The 18,078-nt window shown below is 38.9% G+C and overlaps 1 protein-coding gene across 1 annotated transcript in view; it reads right to left on the reverse strand.

The window, feature by feature from the left end:
- LOC147916395 (uncharacterized) overlaps positions 1 to 17,789 on the reverse strand; it is a 41,692-nt gene extending 23,903 nt beyond the window's left edge. Inside the window, 2 exon segments of the mRNA XM_087434744.1 lie at positions 14,878 to 16,009; positions 17,711 to 17,789. Coding sequence (XP_087290870.1) covers positions 14,878 to 15,990 — 1,113 coding nt within the window. The 5' untranslated portion in view covers positions 15,991 to 16,009; positions 17,711 to 17,789.
- Positions 17,790 to 18,078: the final 289 nt, after the last annotated feature.

Raw genomic sequence — 18,078 nt, forward strand, 5'->3', positions numbered from 1 at the left:
TGACAAGGGGTTAATTCCCAAAATATATAAAGAACTCATACAACTCAACAACAAAAATTGAATAACACAATCAAAAAATGGCCAGAGGATATGAATAGACATTTTTACAAAGAAGATAGACAGATGGCCAACAGGCACATGAAGAGATGTTCAACATGATTAGGGAAATTCAAGTCAAAACTACAATGAGATATCACACCACATCCATCAGAATGGCTATAATTAACAAGACAAGAAATAACAAGTGTTGGAGAGCATGTGGAGAAAAGGGAACTCTCATACACTGCCGGTTAATGCAAACTGGTGCAGCCACTGTTGAAAACAGCAGGGAAATTTCTCAAAAAATTAAAAATAGAAATACCATATGATCCAGCTATCCCACTACTGGATATTTATCCAAAGAGCATGGAATCAATAATTCAAAAAGATTTATGTACCCCTCTCTTCATTGCAGCATTATTCACAATAGCCAAGATATGGAAGCAACCCAAGTGCCCATCAACAGACGCATGAATAAAGAAAATGTGGTATATATATATATACAATGGAATGCTACTCATACATAAAAAGAAAAAATCATGCTATTTGCAATATGGATGGACCTTGAGGGTATTATGTTAAGCGAAATAAGTCATACAGAGAAAGACAACTACTATATGATTTCACACATATGTGGAAGATAAACAAACACATAGGGAAAGAGAACAGATTAGTGGTTACCAGAGGGGAAGAGGGTGGAAGGAGGGCAAAAGGGGTAAAGGGGCACATATATATCGTGACTGATAAAAACTAGACTATTGGTGGTGAACATGATGCAGTCTGTATAGAAATTGAAATATAATAATGTATACCTGATATTTACGCCATGTTATAAACCAATATGACCTCAAAAAATAATTTTTTTAAAAGATGCCAAATTGCATGACTAGATATATTCATATCACAATAAAGTGTATGCTTTTAGATGTTTAAAAAGATAATAAAATAAAATACCATGTAAAAAAAGAATAATAGTTAATAACCTTCCAAAAGAGAAAGTGTCAGGTCTAGATGGATGCTACCAAACGTTTAAGGACTAAATTATACCAATACTCTACAATCTCTTTTAGAGAATAGAAGCAGAGAGAATACTTTTGAACTCATTTTATGAGGCCAGCATTACTCTAATACCAAAACCAGACAAAGATATTGCAAGAAAAGAAAACTACAGACCAATATCACTCATGGACATGAATGTAAAAATACTCAACAAAAATTAGCAAATCAAATCCAACAATGTGTAAAAAGAATTGTACACCATGACCAAATGGGATCTATCCCAAGTATGCAAAGTTGGTTCAACATTCAAAAATCAATTAATGTAAACCATCACATCAACAGGTTAAAAGATAAAAATCACGTAATCATATCAATAGATGTAAAAAAAGTATTTGACAAAATCCAACACACATTCATGATAAAAACTCTCAGTAAACTAGGAATAGAGGGGTACTTCCTCAACTTGATAAAGATTATCTTTAAAAACTTACAACTAATATCATACTTCATGGTGGGAAACTCGAAGATTTTCTACTAAGATCAGATACAAGTAAAGGATGCCCCCTCTCAATATTGTACTGGAAATTCTAGCCAATGCAATAAGACAAGAAAAGGAAATAAAAGGTATACAGATTGGTAAAGAAGATATATAAAACTTTCTTTGTTGGCAGATGACATGATTGGTTACATAGAAAATTCAAAAGAATTGACAAAAAAAAAAAAAAGCCTCTTGGAACAATTGAGTGATTATAGCCAGATTAAAGGATATAAGGTTAATATACAAAAGTAAATCACTTTCTCACATACCAGCAATGAACAAGTGGAATTTGAAATTAAAAACACAGTACTATTTACAGTAGCATCTAAAAAAATGAAATAGGTAGAAATCTAATAAAATATGTATAGGATCTATTTGAGGAAAACGTCAAAACTCTGATGAATGAAATCAAATAAGAACTAAATAAATGGAGAGATATTTCTTGTTCACAGATGGGAAGAATCAATATTGTTAAGATGTCAGTTCTTCCCAACTTGATCTATAGATTCAGTGCAATCCCAATCAAAATTTCACAAGTTATTTTGTGGGCATCAACAAACTGATTCTAAAGTTTATATGGAGAGGCAAAAGATAGTCTCTTCAACAAATGGTGCTGGAACAAGTAGACATCCATATGCAAAAAAATGAATCCAGACACAGACCTTACGTGTCTGCGTCACAAAACCTAACTTAAAATGAATCACAGACTTAAATGTAAAATGAAAAACTATAAAACTTAAAATACAAAACTATAAAACTCCTAGATGATAACATAGGAGAAAACATAGATGACTTTAGGAATGGCAATAACTTTTTAGATATAACATCAATGGCAAGATCCATGAAAGCAATAATTGATAAGCTGGACTTCATTAAATTTAAAAACTTCTCTGTAAAAGATGATGTCAAGTGAATGAAAAGACAAGTCACAGACTGGGAGAAAATATTTGCAAGATACATCTGATAAACAAGTTTTATCTGAAATATATAGAGAACTCTTAAAATTCAACTATAAGAGAAAAATTGACCTACTAAAAAATGGGCCAAAGACCTTACAGACAACCCCTCAAAGAAAATATATAGGGCTGGCCCTGTGGCATAGCAGTTAAGTTCACATGTTCCAATTTGGCGGCCCAGGCTTCGCCGGTTAGGATCCTGGGCGTAGATCTACTCACCACCCATCAAGCCATGCTGAGGTAGCATCCCATATAGAAGAGCTACAACTCTACAACTATGATACACAGCCATGTACTGGGGCTTTGGGGAGAAAAAAGAAAAAAAGAGGAAGATTGGCAATAGATGGTAGCACAGGGCCAATCTTCCTCAAAAAAACAAAAACAAAGAAACACCAGAAGATATACAGATGGCAAATAAGCATATGAAGAGATGCTCCATGTCACATGTCATCAGGAAAACGCATATTAAAACAACAATGAGATACCACTGCATACCTGTTAGAATGTCCAAAATCCAGATGCTGATAACATCAAGATATGAAATAAAAAGAACTCTCATTCATTGCTGGTGGGAATGCAAAACAGTACAGCCACTTTGGAAGACAGTTTGCCAGTTTCTTACAAAACTAAATATATTCTTACCACATGGTCCAGCAAATGTGTTCTTTGATATCTACCCAAAGGAGTTGAAAACTTATGTCCACACAAAACATGCACATGAATGTTTATAGCAGCTTTACTCATAATTGCCAAAACTTGGAAGCAACCAGGATGTCTTTCAGTGGGTAAATGGATAAATAAACTGTGGTATATTCGGACAATGGAATATTATTCAGCATTAAATAGAAATGAACTGTCAAGTCTTGAAAAGGCATAGAGAAACCTTAAATACATCTTACTAAGTAAAAGAAGCCAATCTGTAATTCCAATTATATGACATTCCAGAAAAGGCAAAACTATGGAGATAGGAAAAGATCAGTGGTTGCTAGGGCTCGGAGGTAAAGGGAGCATAAATAGGTGGAGTACAGTGGATTTTAGTGCAGTGAAAATACTCTGCATGGCACCATTATAATGGATACATGTTATTGTACATTTGTGCAAACCCATAGAAAGTACAACAACAAAAGTGAAATGTAATGTAAACTATGAACTTTGGGTGATTATAACGTGTCAATGTAGGTTCATCAGTTGTAACAAATGTAACACTCTGGTGTGGAATACTGATAATGTGGGAGGCTATGCACATTTAGGGGCAGGTGGTGTACAGGAAATCCCCATATCTTCACCTCAATTTTGCTGTGAATCTAAAACTGCTCTAAAAAATGTCTTAATTAAAAAAATAATAAAAACCCTGGTACAAACCCACAGAAGACACATTCCTAAAAAATAATTGAAAAATCCTAGAACTTCTAGCTGAGTTGATTGGTGAAGGTCTTACCCTGCATGAAGCTAGTCTGTGAACCAGGAGAGGTGGTTTTTCTCAAATGTCCAAATCTCAACAAAAGATCATAAGGCATACAAAGTAACAGGGAAACATGGCACAGTCAAAGGAACAAAATAAAACTCCAGAAACTCACTCTAAAGAAATGCAAATCTGTGAGCTACCTGAAAAAGAATTTAAAATAATTATCTTGAAGATGCTCAATGAGCTAAAGGAAAACATAGACAGGCAACCATATGAAATTAAGTAAACATTCATAAACAGAATTAGAATAGCAAGAAAGAGATAGAAAGTATAAAAAAGAACCAAACAGAAATTCTGGAGCTAAGAAACAGAAAACTGAGCTGAAAAATTCACTAGAGGAGTTCAACTTCAAACTTGATCAGAAAGAAGAAAGAATCAGTGAAGTTGAAAACAGATCATTTGAAATCATCAATCAGAGGAGAAAAAAATAATGAAGAAAAGAGAAGAGACCCTAAAGCACTTATGAGATACCATCAAGTGGACCAATGTACACATTATGGGAGTCCCAGAATTACAAAAGAGAGAGAAAGTGGCAGATAGTCATTTGAAGACATAATGGCTGACAACATCCCAAATCTGAGGAAAGCTATACACATACAAATTCAAGACGCTCAATAACTCCAACTAAGATTGACTCAAAGAAACTCACACTGAGAGACATCACAATTAAACTGTCAATGTCAAAGACAAAAAGAGAATCTTGAAAGCAGCAAGAAAAAAGTGACTCATCATATACATGGGAGCTTCCATATGGTTGTCTGTGGATTTCTCAGCAGAAACCTTGAAGACCAGAAGGGAGTGGGATAATATATTCAAAGTGTTGTGATAAAAAAAAAAATCTGTCAACCAAGAATACCATATCAAGAAAAACTTTCCTCAAAAATGAAGGAGAAATTGAGACTTTCCCAGGTAAACGGAAGCTAGGGATATAATTACAATTAGACCTGCTCCACAAGAAATGGGAAAGGGAATCACTCTAGTTTAAAGGAAAGGATGCTAGAGAGCAACATGAAGCCATATGAAAATATAAAGTTCTCTGGTAAAGGTCAATACATGGACAAATATAGTAACCCATATTATTGTAATTTTATGCAGAAATTCACTTTTAATTCTTGTATAGAACTTAAATAACAAAAACACAAAATGATAACTATAAATCTATGTTAATGGACATACAATATATAAATATGTAATTCATGATATCAGGGACATAAAGTGGAGAGGTAGAGCTGTAAATGAGCACAGTTCTTGTATGCAATTGAAGCTAAGTTGTTATCAGTATAAAATAGTTAATAATATAAAACATTAAATGTAAAATGCAAAATTATAGAACTTAAAATGCAAAACTATAAAACTCCTAGATGATAACATAGGAGAAAATGTAGATGACCTTAGGAATGGCAATGACTTTTTAGATATAACACCAATGGCAAGATCCACGAAGGCAATAATTTATAAGCTGTGCTTCATTAAATTTAAAAACTTCTCTGTGAAAGATGTCAAGAGAATGAAAAGGCTAGTCACAGACTGGGAGAAAATATTTGCAAGATACATCTGGTAAAGAACTTTTATCTGAAATATACAGAGAACTCAACTAGAAGAGAATAATTGACCTATTGAATGTTATAACTTTAAGATGTTTTATGTAAATTGCAATGGTAACCACAACAAAAATATCTATAGAATATACACAAAAAGAAATAAGAAGATAATCAAAGTATGTCACTATAGAAAATTAATGAAACACAAAGGAGGCAGTACAAGAGGAAAGGAGGCGCAGAAAAAGCCACAAGACATACAGAAAACAATTTTTAAAATAACAATCGTAAATCCTTCCATATGGTAATTACTCAACATAAATGGAATAAACTCCCTAATTAAAAGACAGTAATTGGCTGAATGGATGAAAAAAAACAAGATCTAACTATATACTGTCTACAAGAGACTCACTATACATCTAAGGGTACACATAGATTGAAATGGAAAAAATAGAAAAAGATATTTCATGCTAATGGTAAGTAAAAGAGAGCAAAGGTGGCTATACTAATATCAGATAAAATATACTTTAAATCAAAAACTGTTATGAGAGACAAAGAAGGACACTATTTAATGATAAAAGTGTCAATTCACCAAGAAAAAACTTATAAATATTTAGGCATCAACATCAGAACTCTTAAATATAGGAAGCAAACTTCGACAAAACTGAAAGGATAATTGGCAACAACACATTAATAGCAGGAGACTTCAGTACTTCACTTTCAATAATGGATAAAACAACCAGACAAAAGATAATTAAGGAAATAGAGGACTTGAACAAAACTATAGACCTAAGAGACATATACAGAACACTCCGCCCAGCAACAGCAGAACCTACATTCTTCTCAAGTGCGTATGAAACATTTTCCTGATAGACCACATACATTAGGCCACAAAACATGTCTTAACAAATTTTAAAAGATTAAATTTATACAAACTATCCCCTCTGATCACAATGGAATGAAACTAGAAATGAATAGCAAAAGTGAAATTGGAAAATTCACAAAGATGTGGAAATTAAACTATGCACTCAAACAACCAATGGGTGAAGGAAGAAGTCACAGTAGAAATGAGAAAATACCTTGAGACAAATGAAAGTAAAAACACAACATACCGAAACACATGCAATGTAGTGAAAGCAGTATAAGAGAGTTTATAGCTGTAAACATGTACATTAAAAAGGAAGAAAGCCCTCAAATCAACAATCTAACTTCACATCTCAAAGAACTAATAAAAGAAGAACAAACTAAACCCAAACCTAGCAGAGGAAGGAGATAATAAAGATTAGAGCACAGATAAATGAAAGAGAATAGAAAAAAGTCAATGAAACCGAACTGGTTTTTTGAATAGACCAACAAAATTGGCAAACCCTTAGTTAGATTGAGTAGGAAAAAAGAGAGGAGACTAAATAACTAAAATCAGAAATGAAGAGGAAACATTACAACTGATGTCACAGAAATAAAAAGGATTTTAAGAGACTATTGTGTGGGGCTGGCCTGGTGGCTTAGCGGTTAAGTGCGCACGCTCTGCTACTGGCGGCCTGGGTTCAGATCCCGGGCGCACATCGATGCACCACTTCTCCGGCCATGCTGAGGCCGCGTCCCACATACAGCAACTGGAAGGATGTGCAACTATGACATACAACTATCTACTGGGGCTTTGGGGAAGAAAAAAAAGGAGGAGGATTGGCAATAGATGTTAGCTCAGAGCCGGTCTTCCTCAGCAAAAAGAGGAGGATTAGCATGGATGTTAGCTCAGGGCTGATCTCCCTCACACACACAAAAAAATAAAAAATTAAAAAAATTAAATAAAAAGAGACTATTGTGAATCATTGTACACCAACAAACTGGACAACCTGGAAAAAATGGATAAACTCCTAGATACACAAAACCTGCTAAGACTGAATCATGAAGAACAGAAAATCTGAGCAGATCAATAACTAGTAAGGAAATTGAAGCAGTAATCAAAAACTGCCCAACAAAGAATAGCCTAGGATCAGATGGCTTCACTGCAGAATTCTACAAACATTTAAAGAATTAACAACATTCCTCAAACTTGTCCAAAAAGTTGAAGCAGAGGGAACACTTCCAAGCTTCTTCTATGGGGCCAGCATTAACTTGATACCAAAACCAGACAAAGACACTACAAGAAAAGAAAACCACAGCCCAGTATCCTTGATGAATATTGATACAAAATTTCTCAACAAAATACTAGCAAACAGAATTCAATAGCACATTGAAAGGATTACATGGCCAAGTGGATTTATCCCTGAAATGCAAGGATGATTCAAAATGAGAAAATCAACCAATGTAATACACCACATTAACAGAATGAAGGACAAAAACCACAAGATCATTTCAATTGATGCAAAAAAAGCATTTGACAAGATTCAACACCCTTAAAAACACTCAACAAACTTGGAATAGAAGGAAACTACCTCAGCATAATAAAGGCCATATGTGAAAAACCCGCAGTGAACGTCAGACTCACTGGGGAAGACTGAAAGCTTTTTCTCTATGATCAAGAACAAGATAAGGATGCCCACTCACACCACTTCTATTCTACATAATATTGGAAGTCTTAACCAGAGCAATTAGGCAAGAAATAAAAGAAAAAGAAATAAAATGTATCCAAATTGGACAGAAATAAGTAAAATTAGCTCTGTTCACAGATGACATGATCTTATATGTAGGAAACCCTAAAGATTACGCACACACACAAAACTGTTAAAACTAATAAACGGATTTAGCAAAGTTGCAAGATATAAAATTAACATGGAAAAATTAGCTTTGTTTCTATACCCTAACAATGAACACTCCAAAAAGGAAATTAAGAAAATGATTTCATTTACAATAGCATCAAAAGAATAAAATACTTAGGAATAAACCTAACCAAGGAGGTAAAAGACATGGGCACAGAAAACTACAAAACATTGCTGAAAAAAATTAAAGACAAATAATAAAAAAGACATACCATGTTCACGGATTAGAAGACAATATTGTTAAGAGGTCAGTACTACCCAAAAAATCTACAAATGCAACACAATCTCTATCAAAATCTCAATGATATATTTGCAGAAATAGGAAAAATGTATCCTAAAATGCATACGGTATCTCAAGAACCCAGAATAGCCATAATAATTTTGAAAAAGAATAATAAATTTGGAAGACTCATACTTCTTGATTTCAAAATATATTACAAGATTACAGTAATCAAAACAGTATGAAACTGGCATAAAGACTGACATATAGACCAATGAAATGAAATATAGAACCCAGCAAAAAACTCTCACACGTATGGTCAAATGACCTTCGACAAAGGTGCCAAGGCCGCTCAATGGGAAAAGGAAAAAGAATCTCTTCAATAAATGGAGTTGGAAAACTAGAAAGCCACATGCATGAAAGAAAAAAGTTGGACTCTTATCTTATACAATAAACACATACTAATTCAAAAAGAATTAAATACTTAACACAAGACCCAAAATTATAAAGCTCCTAGAAAAAAAACAGATGAAAACTTTCATGATGTTAGATTCAGCAATGATTTCTTAGATAGGACAGCAAAAGCACAGGCAACAACAGCAAAAATAGACAAATGGGACTGCATCAACCTTAACAACTTCTGTGCATCAAAGAACGCAATCAACAGAGCGAAAAGGCAAGCTATGGAATGGGAGAAAATATTTGCTAATCATATATCTGATAAGGGGTTAATATCCAGAATATATAAAGAACCCCTACAACTTAACAACAAAAAATCAAATAACTCAGTTAAAAATTGGGCAAAGGACTTGAATAAACAGTTCTCTAAAGATGATATATGAATGGCCAGCAAACATATAAAAAAGATGTTCAACATCACTAATTGTTGGAAAAGGCAGTCTTGTGCACATAGTCTTTCAAACCCCACTAGGCATCATAAGAATGGGCCTTGGGCCTGGAACATTTCCTTACCAAGAGATAAAGAGTCCACACAGCTTGTGCTGGACTTATCACCTTGTGTGGGAAACATCTTTCCCTGTTTCAGACTCAATGTTGTTCCTTTGTTCTGCTTAAATGTGTGCATCATATGGCATCTGGCCAATCCCACTACTGTATCTGTCCTCTGTGGAGAGGGCATGGAGTCCTTCTGCTGCAGCATTAGTCCTTCTGCTAACTGCCCTGTGTCAGCTGCCAGGAGGGACCTGCTGGCCATGGGGGACTGATGCCCACTACCGAAACCAATGCTGTCTCTTCTCTATGAGAGTAAAGCATTGTTCTGTCCAGTGCTTGACTGCATTATCTTTTCCTTGGCAACTCCAATACCAAGATGCACTGGGCAGAAGTGCTCAGACTTCTACTCCTGATACTAGGCAACGAGTGCCACTTGCTCAACACAAATCATCAGAGAAATAGAAATCAAAACCACAATGAGATATCACCTCACACTAATTAGGATGGCTACTATCAAAAAATAGAATATAACTAGTGTTAGCAAGGATGTGGAGAAATTGGAAATCTTGTGCTCTATTGGCCAGATTATGAAATGGTACAACCTCTGTTGAAAATAGTATGGCCTATTTCTCAAAAAATTAAAAATAGGACAACCGTATGATGCAACATTCCTGCTTCTGGGTATATTTCCAAAAGAATTGAAAGCAGAGTCTCAAAGATATATTTGCATATCCATGTTCATAACAGCACTATTCACAATAGCCAAGAGGTAGATGTAATCCAAACGTCTATCTATAGATGAAGGAAAAACAAAATGTGGTATATACATACAATGGGCTGTTTTTCAGCTTGAGAAAGGAAGGAAATCCTGTCGCACACTACAACATGAATGGACCTTGAGGACATTATGCTAAATGAATTTAGCCAGTGACAAAAATGACAAAAACTATATGATTCCACTTATAGGAAGTACCTAAGGTAGTCAAATTCATAGACACAGAAAGTAAAATGGTGGTTACCAGGCAGTGGGAGGAGGGGAAAAAAGGGAGTTTTTGTTTAATGAGTATAGAGTTTCTGTACAATGAAAAATTCTGGAGCTGTGTTTCACAGCAATGTGAATATACTCAAACTACAGAACTATACACTTAAAAAGAGAATGGTAAATTTTATGCTATGTGCTTTTATCCACAATAAAAAACAATTTTTAAACAAATCGCCATTCTTGAGCCTCACCCTCAGAGATTCTGATTTGGTATGTCTGGGGTGGAATCTGAGAATTAGCATTTCTAGAGCTGCCCAGATGCTTCTGGTCCTCAGGCCACAATTTGAGTAGCACTGATTTACATTGCATTTCATGATTTAAAAAATACCAGACTGTTATGCGGTACTTTTTCTTAGTACTCTCTCTTGAGAGTTGCTCTAGTGGGTCTGAAGTTGGGTAGAAGGCGGTCTGTGCCCAAACCCACGCAAGCCTGCGATGTTTATGGATTGGAAGCCGCCAGCTGTAGACTTGGGCAGACCTGACTCCTCTTCTGGCCTGAACTCTTCCAAGCTGTCGGATGTAGGACAACTCACCCCTCTAAGCTGGAGGACCTTAGGCCGTAACTAGGAATAAAACTACTTACTCCATAGGGATGTGATGAGGATCGTTAAGAGGGGACAAGTGAAAGGCACAGAGCCCTTATAAGAAACAGATTTGATAAGTGTGTCATAGTGGATGTTGATGTATATATATTTTTTAGAAACTCAACTGCAGCAAACTCCCCTGTCCCCACCGCCCCCGCAGCCTTCTGGGTCATCTCCTACACACATGAAATGTATTGTCTTGGTTTCCAGCACAGGTGCTGAGTTACTAGGAGGTTGGACCTAGTCTATTAGCTCACCTCTCCCCTGTCTAGTGTCTTGTACAGTGCTTGAGACATAGTAGATCATAAATAAATGTATATTAACTGAATGAAATTCATGTAGAAGCTGTATTAGTGGCTCTCAATCCAGGTTGCACATGAGAATTACCCGGGAATTAAATAAAAATACTACTTCCTGGTATAAACTCCAGAGATTCTGATTTAATTAATCTAAGGCACTGTTTCTCAACCTTCACTGTACATTACAATCACTTGGGGAAATTTAAAAATCTACTGCCCAGGCCACATCCTTACCAATTACATCAGACTCTCTGGAAGGTGGACCCAAGCATCAATATTTCTAAAAAGTTCTCCTAGCTGAGTTCATTGTGGAGAAGGGTTCAGAATCTCTTGGAAACAGAGAGACAATTTATGTTCATAAGCAGTGGATTCCTCACATGTTTTTAGATAAAGACAAACACAAAATTCAGAGGGGAGAGAGTCATTATTTTGCATGTGCCTAATAAAACCTTATTTTCTGTCCTTTCTTTGTTGATTTAATTTACTTTCTGTATTTAGGGTTGCTCTCTTTCAAGTTCACTTTATCTTTTTGGCTATTTTATTGCTATGGGGTGACTGGAGTGGATTAAATAGTGTCCCCAAAACTTCATGTACCCCTGGAACTTGTGAATGTGACCTTATTTGGAATTGGGGACTTTGCAGATGTAATCAAGAAGAGGTCCTAGTGGATGAGGATGGGATCCTGTTCAATACTGGTGACACTCTAAGAAGAGAGAAATTTGGACACAGACACAGGGAATGACTCCATGTGATGATGGAGGCCAGGAGTAGAGAGATGATCTCCAAGCTAAGGTGTGCCAAGGGTTGCTAGCAGCCTTCATTTCTTGTTTGGCCAAAAACAATTTGGGAAGGAAGTTGGGGAAGGAGGTGGATAGATGGATGGCCAGTGAGATGTGCTGGATTCCAGTGTTTCAAGCTGGCACTGCTCTGGTTGTGAGTTACCACACAGAGCCAGTGCTGAGATGTGGTTTTAAAACAGAAGGAGACGATGCCCCAGCTCTAGGGGGTGAGATGTGCCATCCCTTAGCACATCTTACCTACCTGAAAGCTTACCATCTCTTGCTATCAAGCGATTTCTTAAGGGACACACACACACACATGCATTTACACACAGAGAGATATGTACACTCACACACACTCTGTCTTACACACAGACACACAAACACAAATGTTGGCTCCTCCATTTCATATACAGAAAGTCCTCAGAGAGAAAATATGGAGTATCAACTTTGATAGAAGCTAATGTCAAATTTGTATGGTCTTTTTACATTTTTTTCCCTAGTGTTTTTAAAACATTCCCTCCGGATGTGACTACGATGGAAGGCTCAGCAGGAATGAAAGCTTTAGCTTCTGGAATTTTCTGTTTGTAAGGACATAGAAGGGGATGTGCACGTGGAAGGACTGGGGCATCGAGTTCACTTTATGGCTTGGCCCACGTGTAAAGACCACAGGTGTCGCTCTTCTCTCATCAAGTGAAGAAAATCACGAGCATGAGAGGCAGAAAGGACTTGGGGACCCCCCGACCTCAGTTTCTCACTTACAGGCTCTGCCACTTCAGGCTTCCTGACCATGGCAAGTTGCTCAGCTTCTCTGAGCTTCAGTTTCTTCATCCAGAAAATGAGGATGATAACACCAACCTGACATGGTTGTCGGGGAGATTGAATTAGAGAATGGGGCAAAGTCACTGGCACATACTAGGTGGTCAATATGGTGGTTCCCATTGCTTTTTGCACTAAGAAAAAAAAAAACTTCTCACATTTAAAGAATTTACCAAAGGAATTTTTGACCTCCCTCCACAACCAGTCTTGTCTGTGGACTTTGGATAGTCACTTGTGTGGAACACCTACTGTGGATGCCGAGGAGCACTAGGAGCTTTAGATTTCTCAATGGCTGTCAGTCTTACAACAAACTTTAAAGATGGTTTCCTAGCCCCATTGTTGAGATGAGTCATTGGAGTTCAGACTGGTTAAATTATTGAGCCAGAGACCTTGGTTGGGAAGTGGCAGAGGCAAACCTCTAGCCCAGGTCCAGCTGACTCTGTCATGTTGGAAATAAATGTCTTCCCAGTTCTGCCAGTGGCCAAAGGCCATGAGTGAGCAGAAGATCCATCACCTTCCTAGGCTGGAAGGGATCTTAAGAGGGCTTCGGGTCTGGTCTTGTCAGTTATCCAATGTTTACATCACCCAGACCAGAATAGGGTTATTATTTAATGACCCCTGGAAGAGTTTAACAGTATTTTCCTATCTCAGGACTACATGAATTGAGTTGTATGAGTGGGGGAGGGGAGTCACAGGGTTGACAAGCTGTGCAGACCTTAAGGGAAAATGTCCTTTCTGAGGAGTGGCTAGGAGAAGGGTGGGGAGGGTCTGGGATATTGGCTCAGTTCTCTTGGGAGTTGGGGCAAGGTTCACAGGTCTGGTCCTGGGCCCGGTCCTACAAGGACACTGTGATCTTTGATGTTTCTGAACACACAAAGCAGCGTCCAGTCATTGGAATATAAGCACCGTGAAGAGAGGGATGTTTTTCTTTTTTGTTTGCTGCTCTTTTCTATCCCCAGAACAGTGTCTGGCACAGAGTAGGAGCTCATAGTAAGGTAATAAATAAACTAATTAATTAATTTCAGGTGATTCACACTGACTGTTCACTCTGTTTGAAACATGCTCACCCAAGAGAGTCACCTGGCTTGAGTCCTCACTTCATTTGGGTCTAGGATTAAAAGTCACCTCCACGGAGAGGTATCCCCTGACCATCTCATCTAAGACTGGTTACCCTCCATCACTTCTACCCCCTTCCACTCCTTTACTTTTCCTCTCTATCCCTTCTATACTTGCGAGTTTATCGTCACTTTCCTCACTGGTAGTTCCATGGGTCAAAACATCCACCCTCTGTGCACTGCTGTGTGTCCAGCCCCTAGAACAGAGTCTGGCAGAGTCGGTGCCCAATATTATGTGTTGAATGAATGACTGAATGAATGAATGCAAACATAGACAAACCAAACAATGGTTGAACACATTTCTGAAAAATGCCTAGAGCTTTATTATCTTTGTTAATTCAACAGAAATTGCATTACACTGAAATCATCACTCTGTCTTATTCAATTAAAGAACACACTGTGCATGTACACATCACTTTATAGGCAATGGAAACATACCCTGTGGTAAACAGCTGCTAAAAATCACAACCAAGCAAGTGAAAGGAAATTTAAAAGGAAGTTTAAATTTATTTCCTTTAAATAAAGGAAATTTAAAAACGCAGAAACAAGGATTACAAAATCTATTTAAATATTCCACTGCACTCCCACAGCATAAAATTCATATGTATTTCGTAGAGAACTTGGAAAGCTTTACAGCATACAGGGAGACTAAGAACATGATATTTCCTAAAGACTCAACTAGCTTTTGCCTCATTACAATTATTTGTCCTGTAATACAGTGCTGAAGATTTTGCAGAAGATGCTCCTTGACTCCGCAGTAATTCAAGGTGTCTACTGGGCTATATCCTGGTATGTATACTGGGCTGTATCCTGGTCTGTCTGCTGGGGTATATCCTGGTCCATTTGCTGGACTGTATCCTCGTCTATCTGCTGGACTATATCCTGGTCCGTTTGCTGGGCTGTATCCTCGTCTATCTGCTGGACTTTCTTCTGGCCTATATTGTGAGATGACTGGTAGATTATCGGCTTCTTGACTTTGATGCCTGAGTCATCATTACAATTGGGTGTGGGGGTGGTAACCTCGTTGTAGAATGACTCCGTGGGGGTGGTCTCTTCTATCTGGGGCTGCTGTGTAGTGGTGGTCTCTTCCACTTTCACCTGCTCAGTGGGCGTGGTCTGTTCAATCTCGATGGGCACTGTGGCTGTGGTCTGTTCAATCTTGGGCTGCTGTGTAGTGGTGATCTCTTCCACTTTTACCTCCTCAGTAGGGGTGGTCTGTTCGATCACAATGGGCACTGTGGGGGTGGTTTTTGTGACATGGATCACCTTTGTAGGGGCGGGTGCTACAGTCTGGATCCCCTGCCTTGGAAAGAACGGTATGACTTCTTTGGAATCCACGTCGGGGGCATCTTGGATTATGATATGCCACCAGGGGGTGATGTCCTCATCGCACTGGTTGAGATCGTCGATCAGAGTGGAGTACACCAGCTTGAAATTGGATTCTGGAAACCTCCTACTGCACACCCTGCTTCTCAGGACCACATTGGCATCTTCACAGAGGTTCCTCTGGCAGCTTAAGCGATAGGCAATTTGTCTCCAGTAGATCAAATCGCTTTTACAACCCTCTATGCAGGAAGTTGGGTTGCCGGTAAAGACACAGGAAAAGTCGTGGTCCATTCGGGAGCACACGGCCTTCATGGCAGTGCCCTCCTCGTGCTCCATCAGAGTCACAGTACATGAGGCCTGGTCTGGGGTGACAATCACGCCATTGACTAGGGTCTTGTGTTGCCGGGTTCTCTGCACAATCTGGGGCTTGTCTAGAGTGATCCAATGATCCTTGGTTTCCATATTGTCTTGCCCCTCCCATAATTCCTGTGCACCAACCACCAAGAGCACCTGAGCCTCCAGAAGGAGGAAGGGCAGCAGGATGAGGCTATGGATCCTCATGGCTTCAGGTTGGGGGAAGCTGTTGACAAAAGGCAGGTGAGTCAGTGCCAGGCAGCAGTTCAGCAGTGCTGGGCTGCAGGCTGACCCTCCCTCCACCCAGACACATGCCAGCCTGCTGGCAGTGAGATCAAGAATCCTTCTGGCTGGTAGAATCACTAGACAAGCAGCCCATCTGTTCACATTTCTGGCTGACTTGAGTTTTGAATGTCCAAAACCTCCTACTCTTCATTCCTTCATCACTCTCTCAGCCTCATTAACTCTCACTCACTCATTTACTCCTGCATTTGCTCACTCACTCTGTCATTTGTCATTCAATAAGCATTTATGGAGCACCTACTTTATGCTATGCTCTAGATTAAATGTGGAATTTTTCACAGTGAATGAGCAAGTCATGTCTTAAAGAGCTTAGAGGCAACTCTTTGGGGAATTTAAACAGCATTAACCAGGAGTCTGTCCCAACTATGTCTCCAACTAGATCTTGGGCAAGTCACTCTCCCCCTCCGCGTCTCACTTCCTTTATTTGGAAATCAAGGTGTTGGATGAGATAACTGCAAACTGTCCTCTAGCTCCAGTGTGCTGGATTTCTAACTCACAGTTCCACATGGACTCAGATCACCACACGAGGAGAAAGGACATGGTAAGTGACAAGAAAGGTAATGTCTGACCCCAGGTTAAACATGCCTGGGGTGGGACTGTCTGAGATGAGTGGGTATGTGAGGGGGCATTTGGGATGCGATAAGAGTCTAAGGTAAATCACAAGGGAGGGGAGGTCATTCAATTTGACTGGGCAACGCAAACCTGGGAGATAAGGGTGAATTTCCACCACAGCATTTAGACTACAGGCTTGAAGGGAAGGATCGTGTCTAATTGATTTCTGGAGCCCTGTTGTGACACAGTGCTGGGCATGTGGAAGGCCCTCAGTCAGTGCTTTTAAAAATATATCATTGAACAAACAAGATGACCTAAAATGCTGTACTAAACTGCATGGATATCATCAAGGGGGCGATAAAAAGAAATACACTGGAAAGAAGAGAAATAGGATTTCTATTCAACACCTACTATGTGCTATGTCCTCTACCAGCATTTGAGTCTCACCTTGTTTAATCCACTCAAGAGCCCTGCCTGGTAGGTAAGAGTAAGTCACCCCCACATAACAGATATGACAGTTAAGGCTCAGTAAATAAATTGCTTGGGATCCCATAGTGGGCAGGTGACAAAACTGAGACAGGCAGTCAGAACCTCTGTCTCTGGTCCTGTAGACCAACACTTACTGATGGATTTTGCCTTTATCTTTACTCTACTTTTAGGAAAAAAACTGGCAACTAATAATTAAACTGTGAACTATTCAGGGTTTGGTTTGGTGTAGCTCCTGATAAGATGATTCATATTATCAGTGCTCCATATTAAAAGAAAATGCAGAATTTCATCTGCAAACCAGCAGGCCCATAAAATGGCATGGATCTCATTTCCACCCTGGGCATAAGGCCGCCCCTTAGGATAGAGAAAGGGAAGACAGTGACAGGTATGTGGGATCCCGAAATGAAGGATGGGACAAAGGCTGGGTATACCAGACACAGACCCACTCGTTCTTCAGGGCGTTGAGACTCAGTGCCTACATGTCCCTGATAGAATCCAGACCCCAGGAACCTGAGGTCCTCGGAGGAGCTAGAAAGGGGGGCAGGGCAGTGGAATTAAACTCTTAAGAGAGCCAGGCTCTTACCTTGTTCTGAGGATGCAGGTCCAGTGCAATTCCAGATTCCAGAGTGAGCTTGCAGGCTTGTGGCTGTCTCATCTGCAGTGTGAGGCAGGGAAGGCCTTTTTATAGGAGCCTAGGCAGACAGGATTCTTACAACACACATACCTGTGGAGCCTTATCACATTCCTCCCAGACACACCCCTTTTGGATTAAGCCAGTTTCTGCAAGAAAAGTGGTTGATGGAATCCTGTGGGAGGGGGGTTACATGCCTGGCGTTAGACTTACTTCCTTTGAGGCCTTCCCTTTCCCTCAGTGGCCTGCATAGGAGGACAGCTCAGCCTTGCAAAGACCCTCCCTGATGGGATGAGGACCCCAGCAGCAATATCTCTGGG

Source organism: Ceratotherium simum, chromosome 8 (assembly GCF_057802395.1).
Source record: "Ceratotherium simum simum isolate JZ-2026a chromosome 8, ASM5780239v1, whole genome shotgun sequence".
NCBI classification, from domain to species: domain Eukaryota; kingdom Metazoa; phylum Chordata; class Mammalia; order Perissodactyla; family Rhinocerotidae; genus Ceratotherium; species Ceratotherium simum.